At 40.7% G+C, this 18,010-nt stretch overlaps 3 protein-coding genes across 5 annotated transcripts in view; 1 reads left to right on the forward strand and 2 right to left on the reverse strand.

Annotated features, from left to right (window-relative positions):
* Positions 1-591: 591 nt before the first annotated feature.
* WDR92 (WD repeat domain 92) lies at positions 592-8,111 on the reverse strand. Its single transcript, XM_032103608.1, has 8 exons — positions 7,885-8,111; positions 6,827-6,927; positions 5,634-5,764; positions 5,071-5,172; positions 3,524-3,639; positions 3,046-3,180; positions 2,206-2,303; positions 592-1,483 (listed from the first exon to the last, which is right to left on the reverse strand). The coding sequence occupies exons 1-8, from the start codon at positions 8,074-8,076 to the stop codon at positions 1,276-1,278; spliced, it is 1,083 nt and encodes a 360-aa protein (XP_031959499.1). The 5' UTR covers positions 8,077-8,111; the 3' UTR covers positions 592-1,275.
* Positions 8,112-8,133: 22 nt separating this feature from the next.
* On the forward strand, positions 8,134-15,333 carry PNO1 (partner of NOB1 homolog). The gene is made up of 7 exons (XM_032103613.1): positions 8,134-8,339; positions 8,425-8,574; positions 10,150-10,233; positions 11,768-11,828; positions 12,308-12,425; positions 12,944-13,014; positions 13,467-15,333. Exons 1-7 carry the CDS (start codon positions 8,166-8,168, stop codon positions 13,532-13,534), a joined length of 726 nt encoding a protein of 241 aa, XP_031959504.1. The 5' UTR covers positions 8,134-8,165; the 3' UTR covers positions 13,535-15,333.
* PPP3R1 (protein phosphatase 3 regulatory subunit B, alpha) overlaps positions 15,193-18,010 on the reverse strand; it is a 39,127-nt gene continuing 36,309 nt past the window's right edge. For all 3 annotated transcript variants that reach the window (XM_032103616.1, XM_032103614.1, XM_032103615.1), the window contains one exon: positions 15,193-17,360. In XM_032103616.1, coding sequence (XP_031959507.1) covers positions 17,313-17,360 — 48 coding nt within the window. In that variant the 3' untranslated portion in view covers positions 15,193-17,312. The remainder of the gene's footprint in view (positions 17,361-18,010) is intronic.

The following is an 18,010-nucleotide window of genomic DNA, read 5'->3' on the forward strand; positions in this document are numbered from 1 at the left end:
GAACAGTGCATTTTAGATTCAAAGCACTTGAATTCTTTGAACACCATACCCCCAACGCAAGCTGCAGCCAAGAGTGCAGAGTAATGGTTCCCCCTATTCCCTCCTGCTGGAATGCATCCTAAGAGGGACAACATTTAAAATAATTCCAGGATATGCTCTCAACATTACACCATGCACAAAAGCAGATGGGATTACTTGGGTCAAAAAAATCATATACTAAATATTACACTTGAAAGCAAACCATCAAGTCTTAGGGAAGACAGCTGAATCTCATAAATCTTTGTCACCCACAAAATATTTAGCCTACATTGCCTGTGTTTTCATCCCTGCTGGCCCTTGCTAAACCTGAGATACAAGAACCTAAGCTTGTAGACAAGCTAGAGGAGAGTATCAGTGACCTACTAAAACCAAGGACTTCTACAGACACGCTGCATTTATGGTCTACTATAATGTTCCTCCTGCCCACCCTCTGCTACACAAGCATGAAGGATTTCTTCATTCCACAAAGTTTAGGGTTTAATAGCCTGTGAGGCTTTTTTATACATTACTTCTCTAAATCTCCGGATATTTGAATAATATACTTTGTTCATATTAAGAAAACACTACATATAATTTTATTTGTAGAATATCAAGTTGAAAACAGATATAAAAACAACTGAACATATAAACTTTACAGGAAACCCAACTAAAACAATAAAACAGTGCATTTTGCTCGATAGTTTAATTTCAGTATGATCTTCAATAAAAACCTTACTCCAATAAACCTGAATATTTCAGCCTTTGTTATCATTTCTCTACTGCATTAAAGAATCCTAAGTCACTTTAACAACCATTCTAATTAATACATCCCATAACACAACAAGTTGCTGCAGTAATTCCCATTGCATGAATGCACATGAACAGTGCTATATATAAGAAAGCCAAACCATTTAAAAAGTGTGACGAGATTTACACTATGAATAAACTGAACACAAACCCAAGTGAACTCTGAAATTACAGAGCTGCGCTAACAAAAAGGCACATTTTACTTTAAGTGTGAATTCACATTTCTAGAAGGTTAAATTTTGTGCCCAGGCAACTTCAAGTCATCACAGAACAATCAGCCAAACAACTCTAACTGCACATATCTGAACTTTCAATAGAAAGATCTGGCTTCTATTTCTTTAATCCAGTTTTATTAAGGAAGAAATTAAATTAGAAACAGAAGGGCTCCCCCTCCCATATTTACAGACTGCAAACTATACGGCTTTCTCATCAGAAATAGTAGTTTTCTTGTCAAATTTTGTTAAGCTTCGTAACTATCAGCACCCTCACAGTTTGGTCAAAGGCCCCACAGACACACAGTCCCTTTTTGTCAGGGCTCCAGTCCAGGCTAGAGATGGGCTGTGTTGACAGTGTCACATTCTGCAAGAGACTAACAGACCCTGCCACCCCCATCTCAGATCCTTCCGAATCCTTCTTCGAGCGCTGGGCTGGGTACTCACTGCCAATGAGAAAAGTAAACCAAAAACAAATACTTAGAAATTTATTGATACAAACACATCATCATCCTCTTTATGTGCTGCTCTATAGATAAGGCAAATAAATGTCTTAAAAGTAATGAATAATCATATCCAGCTATATCTACACTGCATCCTTTAGTAGGTATTTCATGAAAGAAAAAAGGAGGTACGAAATTTTAAATCCTGACACCTCTGCCCTTCATTTTTTAACTGGTTGGCTTTTGCCACAAGCAGAAAAACTTCATCACAACTATGCTTCTGAAGCTTAAGGCACCAGCTTCATTGCATTTAGAACAATTAAAGTATTTTTCCATGTAATGTAAGAAGATGTAGACATAAGACTCATTAAAAGCCAAGGCTTTCCATTTTCTTCTCAGATGGAACTGCTACCATATGAGAATTTTAAGAAACCAGTTTTTTTCCATTTATCACCTTGTTAACCAAGGATATAATTAGATCTTCCTTATGTTAAGACAACAAGGACAAGATTCACCTGTGGTGTGACATTCTCTTAGGGATTAATTCAAGATTCCAGATCAAGTACTGACACTGAAATCACCTTTCTACTGCATTTGTAAGCAATAATTTTAACCAGATATTCTGAGGGTGGAAGCAGGACCCCACTCATCATTTTCAGAAAGATTCTTTCTTAAAACATTAAATGGTTGATTTCTTACTCCTGGCTGGAGAAGTGATCACTTACTATTTCCACAGATGAAGGCTCCCAGATCCTCCACTTGTCATAAATATATCTCTGTTCTGTGGCAGGTGCCGAACCTGCCAAATGGTAGATTTTTGTGCCTAATAAAAAGAAATCAGCATTATACAGAAGTCATTTGGGGATGAACCTCATAGGAAAGGACACAGAATCTTAAAACACAGATCACTTGTACGAAAAGAGCCCAGCCTTCTCATGGTGGATGGTTAATTCACTGTATTGTATCTGTTAAAATCATTACTGGAAGGGAATATACTACAAACACAGTGCAAACACAACAAATAGTCAACAAGTCAAACCTCATCCAGGGCACAGCAAGATCATACAGCAACAGAAATCACTTAGGGAAAAACCCCAACACATGTCCTGTGACTTAATGCATATCTGTCTGCAAATGTCCACAAGGAAAAGCTTAAATGCACTAAATGACCAACAAATGCTATTTTCACATTTTATTACAAAATTATTTATAAATAAATAAAATATATTATTTTATTCAGTAAAAAAAGTCTTTGATTCAGAGTAAAGTACCTCCAATACCTTATCTGCTTTGAATGATAGTATGGAAAATACTAAGAGATACTAAGTTGAAACTCAGCCTTTTCTAAAAAACGGCAGTCCTAAAGAACTTCACCACAAAAGTGTCTTTTCTTGAATTATCACCAGATTTTGTTCACTAAACAAAAAAACAAAACAAAACCAAAAGAAAAGTTTTATAAAGTAACCTGGGCATTTCTTACCTATTTGTACTACACCTGTAGTAATTTGACAGCATGAATTTAGGAGGTTTGTCTCTTGTTAAGAAATTCTCAGTCCCCCCCATACCTTCTCTGAAACAGAAGCAAAACCTTTGGTTGGATGCTGAGTTCTCATATCAAAAACATGGAATTTTCCCTCAAGCGATGTGGCCACCAGCTTATTCATATTTATATCTTTTCTGTCAAACTCCACACTGCAAACCTGGAAATAGAAAAAGGTAAATTCAGTCTTGTAATTTAGCAACTGTTAAAACAATGGGTGTTTTGTGATTTGTAAAGATGTATTAATCATTGGTTATTTCCACAATGACATCATCACCAAATTGGAAATAAACAAGTTCATCTGAAAACATAAATCCACTGAAAAATACCCCATCCTGTCCTGATCAAGAGTGTGAGGGGTACAACTTGCTGAACTTAAAAAAAATTATTCCTTGGTACAGTCTCAGCAGAAATGTCTTCTGGGTAAGTTTCACACAGAGTCCTTTTAATTTTTCCATCCTACAAAGGAGATGGGATTAAAAATACTTTTATGGTTTTCTTACCCCATTCTTAATGTTGGTCTCCCATCGTAGTGACATGGTCTTTAAGTCAAACAGTTTAATGTCCCCATTGTCATATCCAGCACATACGACACGTTCCTCTTGATTGTATGCATTGCCTGGACACAGAGAGAGAATTAATCAGAAAAATAAAACCTCTTTAAGTCTGTAAATTTCAGAAGTCCCAGGCCTGCAGTTTCAACTTACATTTATACAACAACAAAAAGTTACTGTTGGGATACTAAGATTTGGTGAACCAGATGGTTTTCAAACCTGAAGGGTCTAGAAAAATCTTGTGTAGGACACAAGCAGCTTGTTCTTTCCAAAGAAAAATGCAGATCTCACATCAAGCATGGCTGTTTTCTTTAATTAGCTCTTAAGCTTCAAGGGTCTTCTCTTAAATTAAAACCTTAATGCTTGGTAGTTGGAACTACACTATAACACTGATGTGTTCCCTGTACATGACAACATTTACACTCCTTCAGGACCACACAGCTGGATATACTGTTTTTACATTCCCAGGCACAAAAATAAAGCTTACACAGCTTATCTGTGAAACCACAGAATCATCAAATCATTTAGGTTGGAAAAGACCTTCAAGATGATCGAGTCCAACTACAAATGGTGACCAAAAGTGATCAGAGATTGAAACATAAATTTAGAAGAAACATAAAGATTTTACTTATAGGCTAGCTGTGTTGAGATTAGGAAAGAACTTGGGCCCAGTGAGAATTAATTAAAATAGTTAGGAGAGCTGGACTTGAAATGGGTTTTAAGATGTTAGTAACTGATTGCCAAATAACTGATGATCTGTCATTTGCATGTTTGCTTAGCTGTGCTTAGAACGAGGAATAGAAACTTTGATAAGTTGGTGTAGGGAACAAGGACAATTACCAATTTCCTCCCTTGGTGGGAACCCGTTCAAAAGTCACGCAAGAGGAAACTTAGAGGTCACTAAAGTAATTAGGATTGTTAAAGTTCAAAAAGGCAAAAAGGTCAAAATGAGGAAGATGAGTTACTTCATCTTTCTTGGGACCACTGACCCAATTCAAGACCACCGACTCCATTCAGGACACACACTATGCATGCTTTATGACATTTAAGCTCATTTCCATATGAAGCGGAGAATGGGAGGTGTTAATGTTATGAATATGCATTTGTATTTTGGATATTCATAATATGTGGAAATAAAAAGTGTCGTGTTTGCTTGGATCGGGGCCCTGCGTCTTAGGGAGCTATCCCACGCAGCGCCTGGCACCAAATAAAACATACACTTTCTAACTCTAAACTGTTAGAGAGTTTTTGTCCGTCTCAGTTGGATATCGATATTAGGTCGATATTCATATTTTGGTAAATCAAGATTGAGTGCAAAACCTGTCTTATTTTGAAGAAAAAAAAAAACACACATAAATTTAACAGTGTAGAAAAGCAAAACCTGCTAATTATGCATCCATACAAAACAAAGTATTCCATAACATCCTGAAATACATTGATAATCATCAAAGCACAATCATATTAGATGGAGGAATGGTCATAATCTGATCAATTACCAAATGCCACAGTCCAGCAGTCTCTTTTGCTCTCCCCCTGTACAGGTTCCATATTAGCCACGGGAGTGTCATTCTGCCTAGGGTCCCACACCTTCACAGTTCCTGGGAAAGAAAGACAATAGATTTTGTGTTAGGAACATGCTGTCATATTTTGTTCATCTTCCCAGAAAAACCCTTTGCTTTTCATTCTAACCATTCAAAAGACAGGAGCAACTCTTTCAATTCTAGAAAGCCTCACTCTGTTTTGTGGATATAAGAACCACAAAAGCAAACAGAAATAGAGTAAAAGCATTTGTCAATGATGTATTTTCTCTAGCTGATATTTTGCATTTATTCTGCTTTGTATTCCTTCTGTCTCATGCCCAGTGACAAACAGTACCTTTTGCTTATCTGTGGCTTCTAGAAGAATTAGAGAAAATCGGTCCCAAGCAAGGTTCAAAAGACAGTGTACAAAGAACTAGTTGCAACAGCTTGTAACTAGTTCGGATGGCAGACTGTGCCCTGCCATCAAGAGCTTGCAGGCTCAGAGGAACTGGAAAGACTTGCAGAGTTCACTAACTCACCATCTCGACTGCCAGTCACAATTTCTGGTGCACCTTCCCCAATTCCTAAGCCACCTACACCATCTATACTGTTTATGATTTCCTTATGACCTTTCACAGAATACACTGGTATTTCAGGAGCTTCTAAATTCCTAGGCAAGAAAACAAAAGAACAGAAAACATGGCATTTTTCCTTGACACTCAGGATTTGTATAAAAATGAAAGGAAACTTGAGCACAAATCATAAAAGCTCAGATTAACGGTGAGAACAAATATGGATGTCACCACTAAGAACCATGAGTCTTTGTTGGATTCCTTCTTTGGCTACTGCTTTGGACTGTTCTGAAAGGTTTTGCTCTGTTCTGGCCCTCCCTGTTTGTAAAGACAGTTGTGGGATTCACCACAGCAACAGCTCAGACCCAGTTTTTATGCTGGGCTCAAAAATTAATCACACCACAGATCAAAATACTCCAATTAGCTTTACTTTCAGTAAGTCTATAATTATTATAAAATAACTTGATTCATTGATCCCCACCTAGCTCTGACTACTGCTCTTTAACTTCAGGTGAATATTGTATTCAGCCATGAGTTTCATGGTTCTTTCCCACTGATTCCCATTCTTCAAGAATCCTTCAGAATTTTATTTTACATTTCAACTAGCAACTGTTCCATCTCATTCTTGCTATTCCAACAAGAACCTGTAGTTCCTTGACACAGGTTCCTTGACATATAATAATAATGATAATAAACAGTCCCCTTTTGACACTACTACTTTATTTGATAATCAATTTACCTAGAAATTAATTACACAAATAATTCAGGGACCTAAAGGAAACATTTGAAACTTCAAGATTAAAAATATGTATTTAATCTAGACATGAAATTTAGGTTGAACACAACCTCTTGTTTGTACTCATGCATCCATTCAAAAGCTTATTTTCAGAGGACAACTTCACAGAACTTTTAACAGTTTTTTGTAGCTGCACACAGAAGATGGGAGTGAAGCAGCACTGAATTAAACACTGTGCAGAAATTTTGTGTTGTTTCTACAAAACAGGCATGGTCCAAATACAGTAGCCAGCAAAGCTTGCACTGGGTCTCAACCACAGACAGCATGGAGAGCATCTCATGCAAAAGCCACATACAGAAGCCTCTGTTCAGACAGACACGCACAACATTAGGTGAAAAAGCTCCCAGAGAATATCTGTGCTTACCATATGTTAAGGTTTCCATCAAAATCTCCCGTAGCTAAATATCTTTGCTGCAGAGATGTAGCACCAAAAGTTCCACATTTTATAGGTTTGGGCTTTTCGATCTTTTAAATAAAGGAAATGTCTGTGTCAGCACATGGAAAAGGCAAAAACACCCACAGACCACGCAGTTCTTAGGAGTGTACAGGAGCAGGTGTCAGCAAAACACACGTGGGATATTTGGTGCAAAATACTATCAAAATGCTATCAAAAGCAAGCTACGCTTTGAATTTAGTCCTTGTGCATAGAAAAGCAGAGGGTCCAGTTTACTGGTCTTAAAGGTTTGTAGCCTAGTGGGGCCTTATGAACCTGAGGAACTGCTGCGCCTCAGAACAAGCAAACACTCAAAGGTCAGTCTGAGAGAAAAAACCAACCAAACAAAAAAGCAAATAACCAACCAACCAAAAAAAAAAAAAACAAACCCCAAAACCCAATCAAAAACCAACCAACAAAAAAACCCCAAACAAACAAATGAAAAAACACCCAAAAAAGCCAAACACAGGCAGAAACCAGAAACCCATAACGCAACCCACGAACAACGCAGGAAACACGGCAGTAAACAATCACAGAATCACAGACTCAATTAGGTTGAAAAAGACCTCCGAGATCATTGAGTCCAAGCTATGACCAGACACCACCACGTCAAGCAGACCATGGCACTGAGAGCCACATCCAGTCTTTCCTTAAACATCTACAGGGACGGCGACTCCACCACATCCCTGGGCAGCCCATTCCAATGTCTAATAAACCCTTTTGTGAGGAAATTCTTCCTAATGTCGAATCTAAACCTCCCCTGGTGTAGCTTAAGTCTGTGCAGCTTAAGTCTTGCCTGGGAAAAGAGACAGACTCCTACCTGGCTACAACCTTTCAGGGAGTTGTGGAAAGCGATAAGGTCACCAGTTATCAAAAACCGACAGGGTATCACTGAATCAGCACATTTAACATGCAAATCAGCCCCTGTTTTTTATCCCCGGGTTCTGGACAAGCGTCCTGGCAGCCGTTCCCGAGGGGACCGCGCTCACCTCTCGCAGCAGCTCCAGACGGGCTCCGTGCAGCTCGTACAGCTGGACGAGGCCGGTACCGCGGGCGGCGCTGCCCAGGCACAGCAGGCGGGCGCTCCGGGGCACCCACTTGCAATCGAACACGGTGTAGCTCAGCGCCTGCTGGACGTGCGACACCACCTGCGGCCGCTCCGCACCCGCCGCCACCGACATCCCGCCCCGCTCCGGCCCCGGCGGATGCCGAGGAAGCGCTCGCCAGCCCCTTCCGGCGGCAGCGGCACCACGTGTGTTCCGCGGCGGACATGGAGACCGAGGCGGCAGCAGACGGCGGCTTCACCAGCGTCGCGTCCCGGCGGAGCCGGAGGAAGCGGCGGGCGGGCGGCGAGGAGCCGGCGGCGGGAGCTGCCATGGACACGACGGAGCCGCGGCCCAGCAAGCGGCCGGCGTTCCCGCCCCTGACCGCCGAGGCGCTCGGGGTACGCGGGGCGCCGGGGAAATGCCGCTCCCCCGGTTCTCCGCCGTCCCCCGCCTCACGGCCTGCCTGTCTCTCGCCCCCGGCAGGTTGGGAAAGGCGAGCTGAGGAAGATCCCTGTGCCGGCCAACAGGTACACGCCGCTTAAGGAGAACTGGATGAAGATATTCACGCCCATCGTGGAGCATCTGCAGCTTCAAATCAGGTTCAACTTGAAAACGAGAAATGTTGAGATCAAGGTAAGGGGAGCAGCTCCTGTTGCCTTCCCCGTTAACTGGAAGAGAAGGTTGTGTGCAGACCTTATAGCACCTTCCAGTCTCTGAAGGGGCCTCCAAGGAAGCCGGAGAGGGGCTCTTTGTCAGGAACTGTAGAGGCAGGATAAGGAGTAATGTATACAACGTGAAAGAGAAGTTTCGTTTGGATGTTAGGAAGAATTTTTTACTGTGAGAGTGGTGAGACACTGGTTGCCCAGGGATGCCCCAACCCTGGTAGTGTTCAAAGCCGAGCTGGATAAGGCCTTGAGCAGCCTGGTTTAGTGAGAGGTGTTCCTGCCCGTGGCAGGGGGGTTGGGACTAGATGATCTTACAGTCCACTCCAACCCCTTACCATTCTATGATTCTGCCTCCTGAAAAGCAGGGCCTTCTCATGGGTGTTCTTGGTCCACAGATTAAAAACTAGAGAAGTCATAAATCTTATATAATGCTTGGAAAAATGGAAACTGTGTGGTGTAATCTAGCAATTATTGCTTAGAACAAGTAGTTACTGCAAGTAAAACCCAAAAATACAAATCTGTTCCAGAAGGAGCCAGCAGAAGCTGGGGCGGTGTTCAATTTTTGTAGGAAAAAATTATGTACTGTAGCATTAAGGAAGAATTTTTATCCATGTCTTAGATATGATTTTGTAATTCAGTATTTTCCAGCTATTTAAGGCTACCACAAATTTACCTGACAGAGAACAGTATCTTTTAAGGGGGCACTGAATCTTCTAGTGTCATTGTTTGTGGCAGATGATAAGGGCTCATAGTTTAATAGCATGTGATTTTTCTTCAGTGGGTTGCACTGGAATACCTTAGGGCACAGACACCAGTATAAACCTGTAAATCTTGTAGATGCTCATTCTTTATCCTAATTCCTCCTGAGGAATGTTCACACTAGGAGTTTTTAAGAGCATATCCAAAGTTTTGACATAAAACTTACTGTATTAGCAACGTTGACATGAAATCTTCCAATGTAATAGTGAAAATACAGACAACAACAGGAATTCTGCTTCCTAACCATGAAATGTTATCACAAGTTTGATGGCAGGAACTGGAGGAAAGGTGATAGAATTATCCCTTATTTACACTTCCTAAAAATAACTTCAGGGGAAAGGTAGGGAGGAGCAGAAACTCCTGCAGTTTCACTCAATAACTGTGCAGGAGAAAACCCTGGGATTTTAAAACCACTTTTTGATATGAAATGATGTCTGGTGAAAAGCAAGGTAGTTTTTTTCTTCATCAAGCTGATTTCATTTTGCCCATATCCATCATGAATCTAAAACTTTGAAATGAGTTTCATTCACCTGTTAAGGTATCTATCTGTCATTAGAATAACTCTCCTGCCCTCATCATCCTTCTCTTTTTTCTGCTTTTTGCTGTTGCAGTTTAGTTTGTGTTGGTTTTGGGTTTTCTCCACCAAAAGGGTTTTCCTCAGTCAGTGGTGGTGTGGATTTTCAGCAGCTTCTTTCTTCTCTCCCCTCCAAGCAAAGGCTGATCTTTAAGTCCTGCTCCTAACTTGCCTGGTCTTAATTTGCAAACATAACTTCTTGTCTTGCAGACTTGTCAAGAGACAAAGGATCTCAGTGCTCTGACGAAAGCAGCTGATTTTGTGAAAGCCTTTATACTTGGGTTTCAAGTAGAGGTGAGTCTCCCAACAACCAGATGGTGAGATTGCTCCAGTTTGCTGACCTGTCCCTGACCTTTCTGCAAATTACAGTAAGAAATAAATAAAGAAAAATCCTGAGGTGGTTTTCTAGAAATTAATGTTTGAAATTGTGACTGGAGTAGACATCCAATTTCTTAAGATAATGCTGGATAAAAAAAGCACATAATTAAAATTATGAAACAGAGGACATAGGTTGTGTGAGACAAGCATAAAGCAATAATCTCTCTGTGAGGTACTCTGCACAGGTGGAGACTGTTCATTTTGCTTAAGCTCAAGCCAATAACCTCCAGTCTGTGCAAAACTCATGGAATCACAGAATTAACTAGGTTGGAAAAGACCTTTGAGATCAAGTCCAACCTATGACTTCATCAACTAAACCATGGTACTGAGTGCCACATCCAGTCCTTTTTTAAAAAAACACCTCCAGGGATGGTGACTCCACCGCCTCCCTGGGTAGCCCATTCCAGTGCCCAATCACTCTTTCAGTGAAGAACTTCTTCCTAATATCCAGCCTAAACTTTGCCTGGCGCAGCTCAAGACTGCGTCCTCTTATCCTGTCACTGGTTGCCTGGGAGAAGAGACCGACCCCCACCTGGCTACACCCTCCTTTCAGCCAGTTGTAGTGAGTGATAAGGTCTCCCCTGAGCCTCCTTTTCTTCAGGCTGAGCCCCTCCACTCTCATAGGACTTTTGTTCCAGACCCTTCATCAGCCTTGTTGCCCTTCTCTGGATGCATTTGAGCATCTGAAAGTCTTTCTTAAATTGGGGTTCCCAAAACAGTACTGGACACAGTATTCAAGGTGTGGCTAACCAGTGCCAAGTACAGAAGAATGACTTCCCCAGTCCTGCTGGCCACACTGTTCCTGATGCAGGCCAGAATGCCATTGGCTTTCTTGGCCAAGTGGGCACACTGCTGGTTCGTGTTCAGTCAGCTGTCGACCAGCACCCTCAGATCCTTTCTGTTTGGCCTCTGTCCAGCCATTCTGTCCCCAGCCTGTAGAGCTGCAGGGGGTTGTTGCAGCCAAAGTGGAGGACCCAGCAACTGGACTTACTAAACCTCATATCATTGGATTTGATCCATCTATTGAGCCTGTCCCAGTCCCTCTGCAGAGCCCTCCTACCCTCCAGCAAATCAACACTTGCACCCAGCTTGGTGTCATCCACAAATTTGCTAAAGGTGGACTCAATCCCCTTATCCAGATCATCAGTAGATACTAAGTAGGACTGGGCCTATTGGAGAAAACAAACCCACTTTTTGCAGTGTTGTAGGGGCTGCTCCTTGCTCTAGACCTGTACTGGATTCACTAGCACTGGGGAGGCAGGGCTGAATGCAGGGGCATCCAAGCTGTGTAGGGTTTTCTAGATGGAAATACTTACACTGCTGCTGAAAAATGTGGATTTAACTTCAGCTATTATTTGATAGGTTATATGTATAAAGAGAACAGCAGCTTTCAACTGTGTGGTACTGGAACAAAATAACTTTGCTGATAACACATCTCCTGCTCTTTTAGGATGCTCTTGCTCTCATCAGATTAGACGATCTTTTTCTAGAGTCATTTGAAGTTACAGATGGTGAGTATTTTCTGCTGCAGCATTCAAGAAGTCACATGTGCATCCTGCAAGTATGGGGTTTTTCTTCTTTCCCCCTGCTCCACTTGTATCACTTGCCCTCAAGGATCAGGAAAGCCAGAAACATCTAATTTTATGTAGTACTGGCACTCCTTGTAGTCCCCTGTAGAGCAGGATCTAAACCTGATCTACTTTATTTCTACCAGTGTTAACTTTGTGCACTTTGACTCCACCAACATGAAGTGCAGTGCCTTCCTCTGCAGTTCTGAAGGAGACTTTCGGATGCCAGAAGCCCTAGGTCAGCACTGGATGCAGTGTGCACTACTAGTTAAAAAAAGCTGAAATCCAGACGGGTCTGTGTTGACCAGTGAAGTTGCTTTCGAAATACTTGGCTTGAGTTGTTTCCAGCAACTTGACCAAAGGAAGCACTAACGGGGATACACATCACTGCTGTTACCCTGGACATGCTATTCTCATTTCAGTCAAACCTTTGAAAGGAGATCACCTGTCAAGAGCAATAGGGAGAATAGCAGGGAAAGGCGGAAAAACCAAATTCACCATAGAAAATGTAACCAGGACACGCATCGTTCTTGCTGACGCGTAAGTACAGACTGACTTCCTCCTAGGCAAAGCACAACCCCTCAGCTAATCCATGCCCTCTGCCAGGAACAAAGATAACTTGAATTTTATGAAACTGTTGTAGAGTAGTAGTAAGAAAAAATATTTAGGAGAATATTTTAGTGAACACAAGTTATTTGATCTTCTGTTATGAGAATGACAGTGTCACCAGCACACGTAGAATTCAGTCATTCCCCATAGCATAAGAACTCTTCTTATGAAGAATCGGAAGTTGAACTCACCAATCCATCAATATTTTCCTCCTGAAGCTGCTACACTGTTAAATTTGCAAATGGTAACATCTATTTTAAAAGGATTTAGAAGAGCACAGGTCTTACATTGTAGGTTTTGTGGGTTTCGGTTGGGTTTTGTTTACAAGTGTAGGAAAGAAACTAGTACACCTATATGAAATTCCACATTCATCTCTAACCTCCAACTCTCTATTAACTGTAATCTCCTAAATTGCTTTCCGTTAACTACTGCTACTTTGCTTTTTACAGAAAAGTTCATATTTTGGGATCTTTTCAGAACATTAAAATGGCACGAACAGCAATTTGCAATCTAATTTTAGGTAAGTCCTTTTATCTAATCTTAACTACATACAGATCTTGCAGTTTGAGAAACTGCTTTGTGGCTCTCACCATTTTTCCTGGCCTGTCCACACCTACATTTGGAGCAAGTAGCTTGCTGGCAGTTGGCTTGTTGCTCTTAAGATAAAAATTTAGAGAAGCACAGAATCCAGGACTTGCTTTCTGGCTCCGAAACTCGCCACATTGCAGAAAGATGTTCTGCTTTTTTATTTAGTTACAGCATTCCCTAAGGGGTCTTGAAAGCCAAGAGGGCAATCCACTCTGAAAGCAGAAGTTCAACTCTGCACTTGCAGTAAGACAGGGTGACTGACCTTGACTATCCTTCTCATCCTTTGGCTCAGTCCTCCACTTTTAACATAGGTTTGAGTGCAGCACATCCATTTTTGTGACAGATTATCTCATTTGCTGACTGGATTTGTGCCTTCTTCTGCAGGAAGTCCTCCATCCAAAGTTTATGGCAATATTAGGGCAGTGGCCAGCAGAGCAGCTGAGAGGTTCTGAGCTGCACCACCAAGGACTAGGGCTGGAAGTCCAGGTTCCTGGACACACAAGAAGCCCAGAGCTACAGAAGCCATCAGTTTTCTGGTAGATCTGGAAGCCCAGAAGAAAACCAGGACTGTTTCTGCAGTCTGACTGCCTTTGGACATGTGGTCTGATCTGAACATACCTAATGTTTCTGTCTAGTCATTAAAAGGTATTTTAAATTGTGTCTATATCAAAAGTGCATGATTTTACTTGAACAGTCTCAAGCAAAAACCTGCTTCGTTACGGATTTTCTGAACATCAGACTTAAGAGGCTGCTTCTTCAGAAAGCCTTGGTGTTTAATGTTTTGAGTCTGAAGGAACTGGCAGAGCTAAGCATTTGTAACCACACATCATGGTTTAGTATCTTCCTGAAGAAAGGAGGATTCAACTGGAATAGAGTTCAATAGCAGGTTGTCCACTGAGTCTCTGCTGCTGCTGGAACAATGCATCACATGAAAAAAGGAAGCTGAAGAGGTAAATAACGTATTTGCACTGAATCCTGAATCTGCACATGTATAGATTCCTTAATTCCTAAAAATGATCTGTAAGGACAGCCTAGCAAAGCCAAGAGCCACCAGATTAAGTACTTTCCAGTGTACCAGAGTACCAATAACTGTAAGGACCTGTGTGTCCTCCTTAAAATGCTACATAAGTAGCATAATGCAACAAAAGTAGGGGGAGAAATTGCAAAGACCAGTTCCCAGTATGATTTAAAAATGGGCCCTCCTAAACCTGCCAGCCAACCTTCTGTGAAGTGTCTTGCAAAATAATTCAGTTCAGGCTTGGGAACGAAAAGAAAAATTGAAATGAGATTATCAAACACATGGAAATTGAGTAAGCATTTAGGTCAGTGTCCAAGTTTCCAGAGCAGTACTTCACAGTATGGGATTATCACTGCAGCCAAATTGATTGAAGCCTTCAGTTGTCAACAGATTTTAAGACTTGCTGAGTTACCTAAACACACATTGTTTAGCAGTGTGAGCTATCCAGGGGTCAGCATGCCTATTCTGAGCAGCTCCAGGTGCACACACCTGATCACTTATGTTTTCTGTTCATTGGCTGCTTATGTCATTTATTTCAATTAGCTTGAAAGATACGGGAGAGTGAGGCAAGAGCACACAAAATTAATGTTTATCCGAAATCAGGTGCATACCAACACTGACCCAAAGCAGCAGAAGGGAGAGGGCAGCACCCAGAAGGTCCAAACACCTGCACCCCCAAAGAGCACAGCGCAGAGCTGCTGTGAAGGGCATACCTGCGGCACGGAGGGCTGGTGTCATCAGCACAAGCCTCAGACTTTTTCCTGAGAAAGGAACTGCCTTTCATTCTCCACCTACATTAATGTTAAGGTGTGTTGGTTTGTTTTGTTTTTTAAACCACTTTCCACAGGGATTTCAAACAAAGTATGTTATCCACTTTGAACATTTGGCGAAGAGAACCAGATGTGCCTTTGAAGAACCTCAACATGTCTTGAAACACTGAAATAAATTCCGAAGTTTTCAGCAGACTGCACCCTGTAGTTTTTCAGTACATCTTAATAATCGAGGAGTGGACAAAGAAATATGAACAAGTTTTCTTCAGAGCAAGGTGCAGAGCTACTTTAAGGTGAACAGGAAAGGTACTGAGCACCCCAGTCAAGGTTCAAATATTTTATTTTGTATTCATACAGTATGAAGATTCTTATAGTTCCCACAACATATGATGTAGCATGCAGAGGAGAAACTAAACATTCAACATAAATCATTTTTCCCCACACAAACTAAAAAAAAAAAAAACCTCATCCCTCCCCTTCCAGTCCCCCTAAGGAAATAACATTAGCACTAATTTCTATAATGCCAGCCAAGATATGCACAAGCAAGAAAAACTGAAAGCATTTGCTAAAATGTTTGTAACAAATACTTATGTACAAAAAATTCACAAAAGACTAATTCCCCCTTGAAGCAGAGCACATGGCAGTTGACACTGGAACAGATGCAACCACTGGCTGGGATTATAAACCACGTACTGATCCAGAGGAAGAAAAAAGTTACATGTAGTGGAGATTTTTGTTTTGAACATTAACATTTACCAAAGTTTGGCAACATTATCTTTTTAATTATGCAAATTATGTAAACAAGAGGAACATTTCAAATTGATCTACATGCAAAACTTCATGTCATGCAAGGACACTAAGCACCTGGATTTCTCTCTCACAGACAGAGCCCATGATGTGCAGCACTCAGTTGAAGGAACAGCTATGGCAGACAGGTGCTCAATTGAAGAGGTTCAGACAACCTGCACTTTCCACTGCTCATTATAAAACAATTTTTTTTAAATAGAAAAACTACTATACAGGAAAGATGTACTGTCCTAAAAAATCTAGCAAATGTTTTTCTTCCAGCCAATAGTACCACTGCAGAAAAGGGAAGGGATGATATAAAGTTGTAAAACATGGCTCGCTACTTTTATATCACACAAATATATCAAGTTACCTTCCATTACAAATTATGATATGGACAAATCTAGAAAAGAAAAAAAAATTCTCCAGGAAAAGAACTGGAGAACCACAAGAGGTATAAATTTAGATAGTGTGAAGTTTTCCTCCTCTATGGCATAGGTTAACAAGATTTCCCCCCTGTATGAATCATATATACATATATATATAAAATATTACCAGTTATTTAGCTACCTGTAGTATTTTTTAAATGCAGGGGGGAAAACTATCATGGTTGAAACAACAGAATTTAAGTGGCAAGAACGTTTTATAATCTTAAGTACTGTATAAAATAAGTAGATGGGAATTCTGCACAGTTATGTTGATCCTAATTTCATTAAGCTAAGCACAAGAGAAAATCATGAATGCGTCTACCACCTTAAGCAGCTGTATCTAAACTGAACCCAGAACAGCAGAGTTGTCTTGGCTTCAGGACAGCTGTAAATGCTCCCAGTTCCTGGGTGACAGAATCTAACAGCCATCAAAGCATTCCGCAGTCACTATATGCACAGGAGGACTAGTTCTTGGCAGTAGCATTAAACTATATTCTCATATCAAGTAGAACTGTACTAAGTTATTTAGCAAAGAGACACAGTCCCTGGTAATATATTAACAGGTATAAATAAATTTAGTCTCCCGTGTTACAAAAAAAAAGTAATTAAGGTGATTTAATAAGAAGCAATGCTTTGTTAGCCATTCAATATATAGAAACATCTGAACAGTCACAGGAAAGGAAAAGAGTTGACCTAAGACCCAGTTAAAATTTTACATTCTTCTACTATATATATAAAACTGTGTGAAATAAAAGTAAGGATGTATATCCATATATTGAACTGTTAATATTCTGCTTGGCACTTTGTACTCTAGTTTTGTTTCTGAATCAAGTATATTAAATTAAAGCCCACCTAGCTACTACATATAGAAAGCTACATATATATCTATATATAAATACACACACACATATATATATATAGATAGATATTTCCTTGTTATAAAAGATGAAGAAAAATAAATTAAAAAGCCAACCCCTTCCCTTTCTCCGCCACACTGATATGCTCTTTCCATCTTTGCTGTCCTTCAGACTTTAAAGTGCTACACTGAGTTATTGAGAGAATAAAAGTTCAATAACACTTAGTTGGCTTCATGAGGCTCATGTTGGAAAATGTGGCTTCACAGAGAAAAATACTTCCATTTAAATACACAGAGAGCATTGCTGGACGTCTGGAGCAGATCTTCAGAGATGGAGAAGAAAGCAAAAGTGTTGGGTGGTGCCCTACAGAGTCACACATCTACAACCATCTTTTTGTGGATATCTAGGCCTCCTACAACCTGGGAGAAAAATAAGGTTCAGAAAGATGAGAACTGAAAGTTAGCAAGGTACAAAGAACACATTCAATAGATGCATTGAGGTCAACCATAAAATAAAGGCAGTACCTTCCCTCCAAACTGATTTACGTTTTACAAGTACTGTGAGAGATAAAATTAATTATGTACAAACCAAGGTAGTTCAATATTAGTACAATTACACACTCAAGGGCCTGAAAACCAGTGCAAATAACACAATTTTGGCATTCCTCTCCATCTCTTATTATGGCCTTGCAGTATATTTGTGCACGTTAAATAAAATGGTGACTTCGAAACCACCCTGTAAAACTGTGAACCTTCCCAGGAGAAGGAAAGGGCCTTAGGAACAGCAGCAGGATTTCATACAGAACTGCACACACCCAGAAAAGAATTACCAGTGTTCACAGGTGTGTGATCCATGCAGAACAGAAGGCAAAGGAAAGCTGCCATGTACAGAGGAGTGTTTGATAACGCAGGAACAAAATTCAATGGCCAAATGGTATTTGCCAAAGACAACAAATGAAAAAGCATTTTTGTAGATGCACAGGACAAGATTCAGAGAGGGTAAAATGCAAGAAAAAGGGTAAAAGGTTTTAGAACTGGAAAGTGTCCTGTCAGGAGGTCAACAAAAACTT

This window comes from Corvus moneduloides, chromosome 3, assembly GCF_009650955.1.
Source record: "Corvus moneduloides isolate bCorMon1 chromosome 3, bCorMon1.pri, whole genome shotgun sequence".
NCBI lineage: Eukaryota > Metazoa > Chordata > Aves > Passeriformes > Corvidae > Corvus > Corvus moneduloides.

Bases quoted from the DNA above. Each gene is read 5' to 3' on its own strand.
- WDR92 (XM_032103608.1), bottom strand. From the start codon at position 8,076: ATGTCGGTGGCGGCGGGTGCGGAGCGGCCGCAGGTGGTGTCGCACGTC. The intron at 3,640-5,070 runs GTAATTGATCAG...CTCTGTGTCCAG, and splicing joins CTGCTGGACTGTGGCATTTG to GCAATGCATACAATCAAGAG. The intron at 2,304-3,045 runs GTATGGGGGGGA...TCTTTTTATTAG, and splicing joins TTGCTTCTGTTTCAGAGAAG to GCACAAAAATCTACCATTTG.
- PNO1 (XM_032103613.1), top strand. From the start codon at position 8,166: ATGGAGACCGAGGCGGCAGCAGACGGCGGCTTCACCAGCGTCGCGTCC. The intron at 8,575-10,149 runs GTAAGGGGAGCA...CTTGTCTTGCAG, and splicing joins CGAGAAATGTTGAGATCAAG to ACTTGTCAAGAGACAAAGGA. The intron at 11,829-12,307 runs GTGAGTATTTTC...TTCTCATTTCAG, and splicing joins GTCATTTGAAGTTACAGATG to TCAAACCTTTGAAAGGAGAT.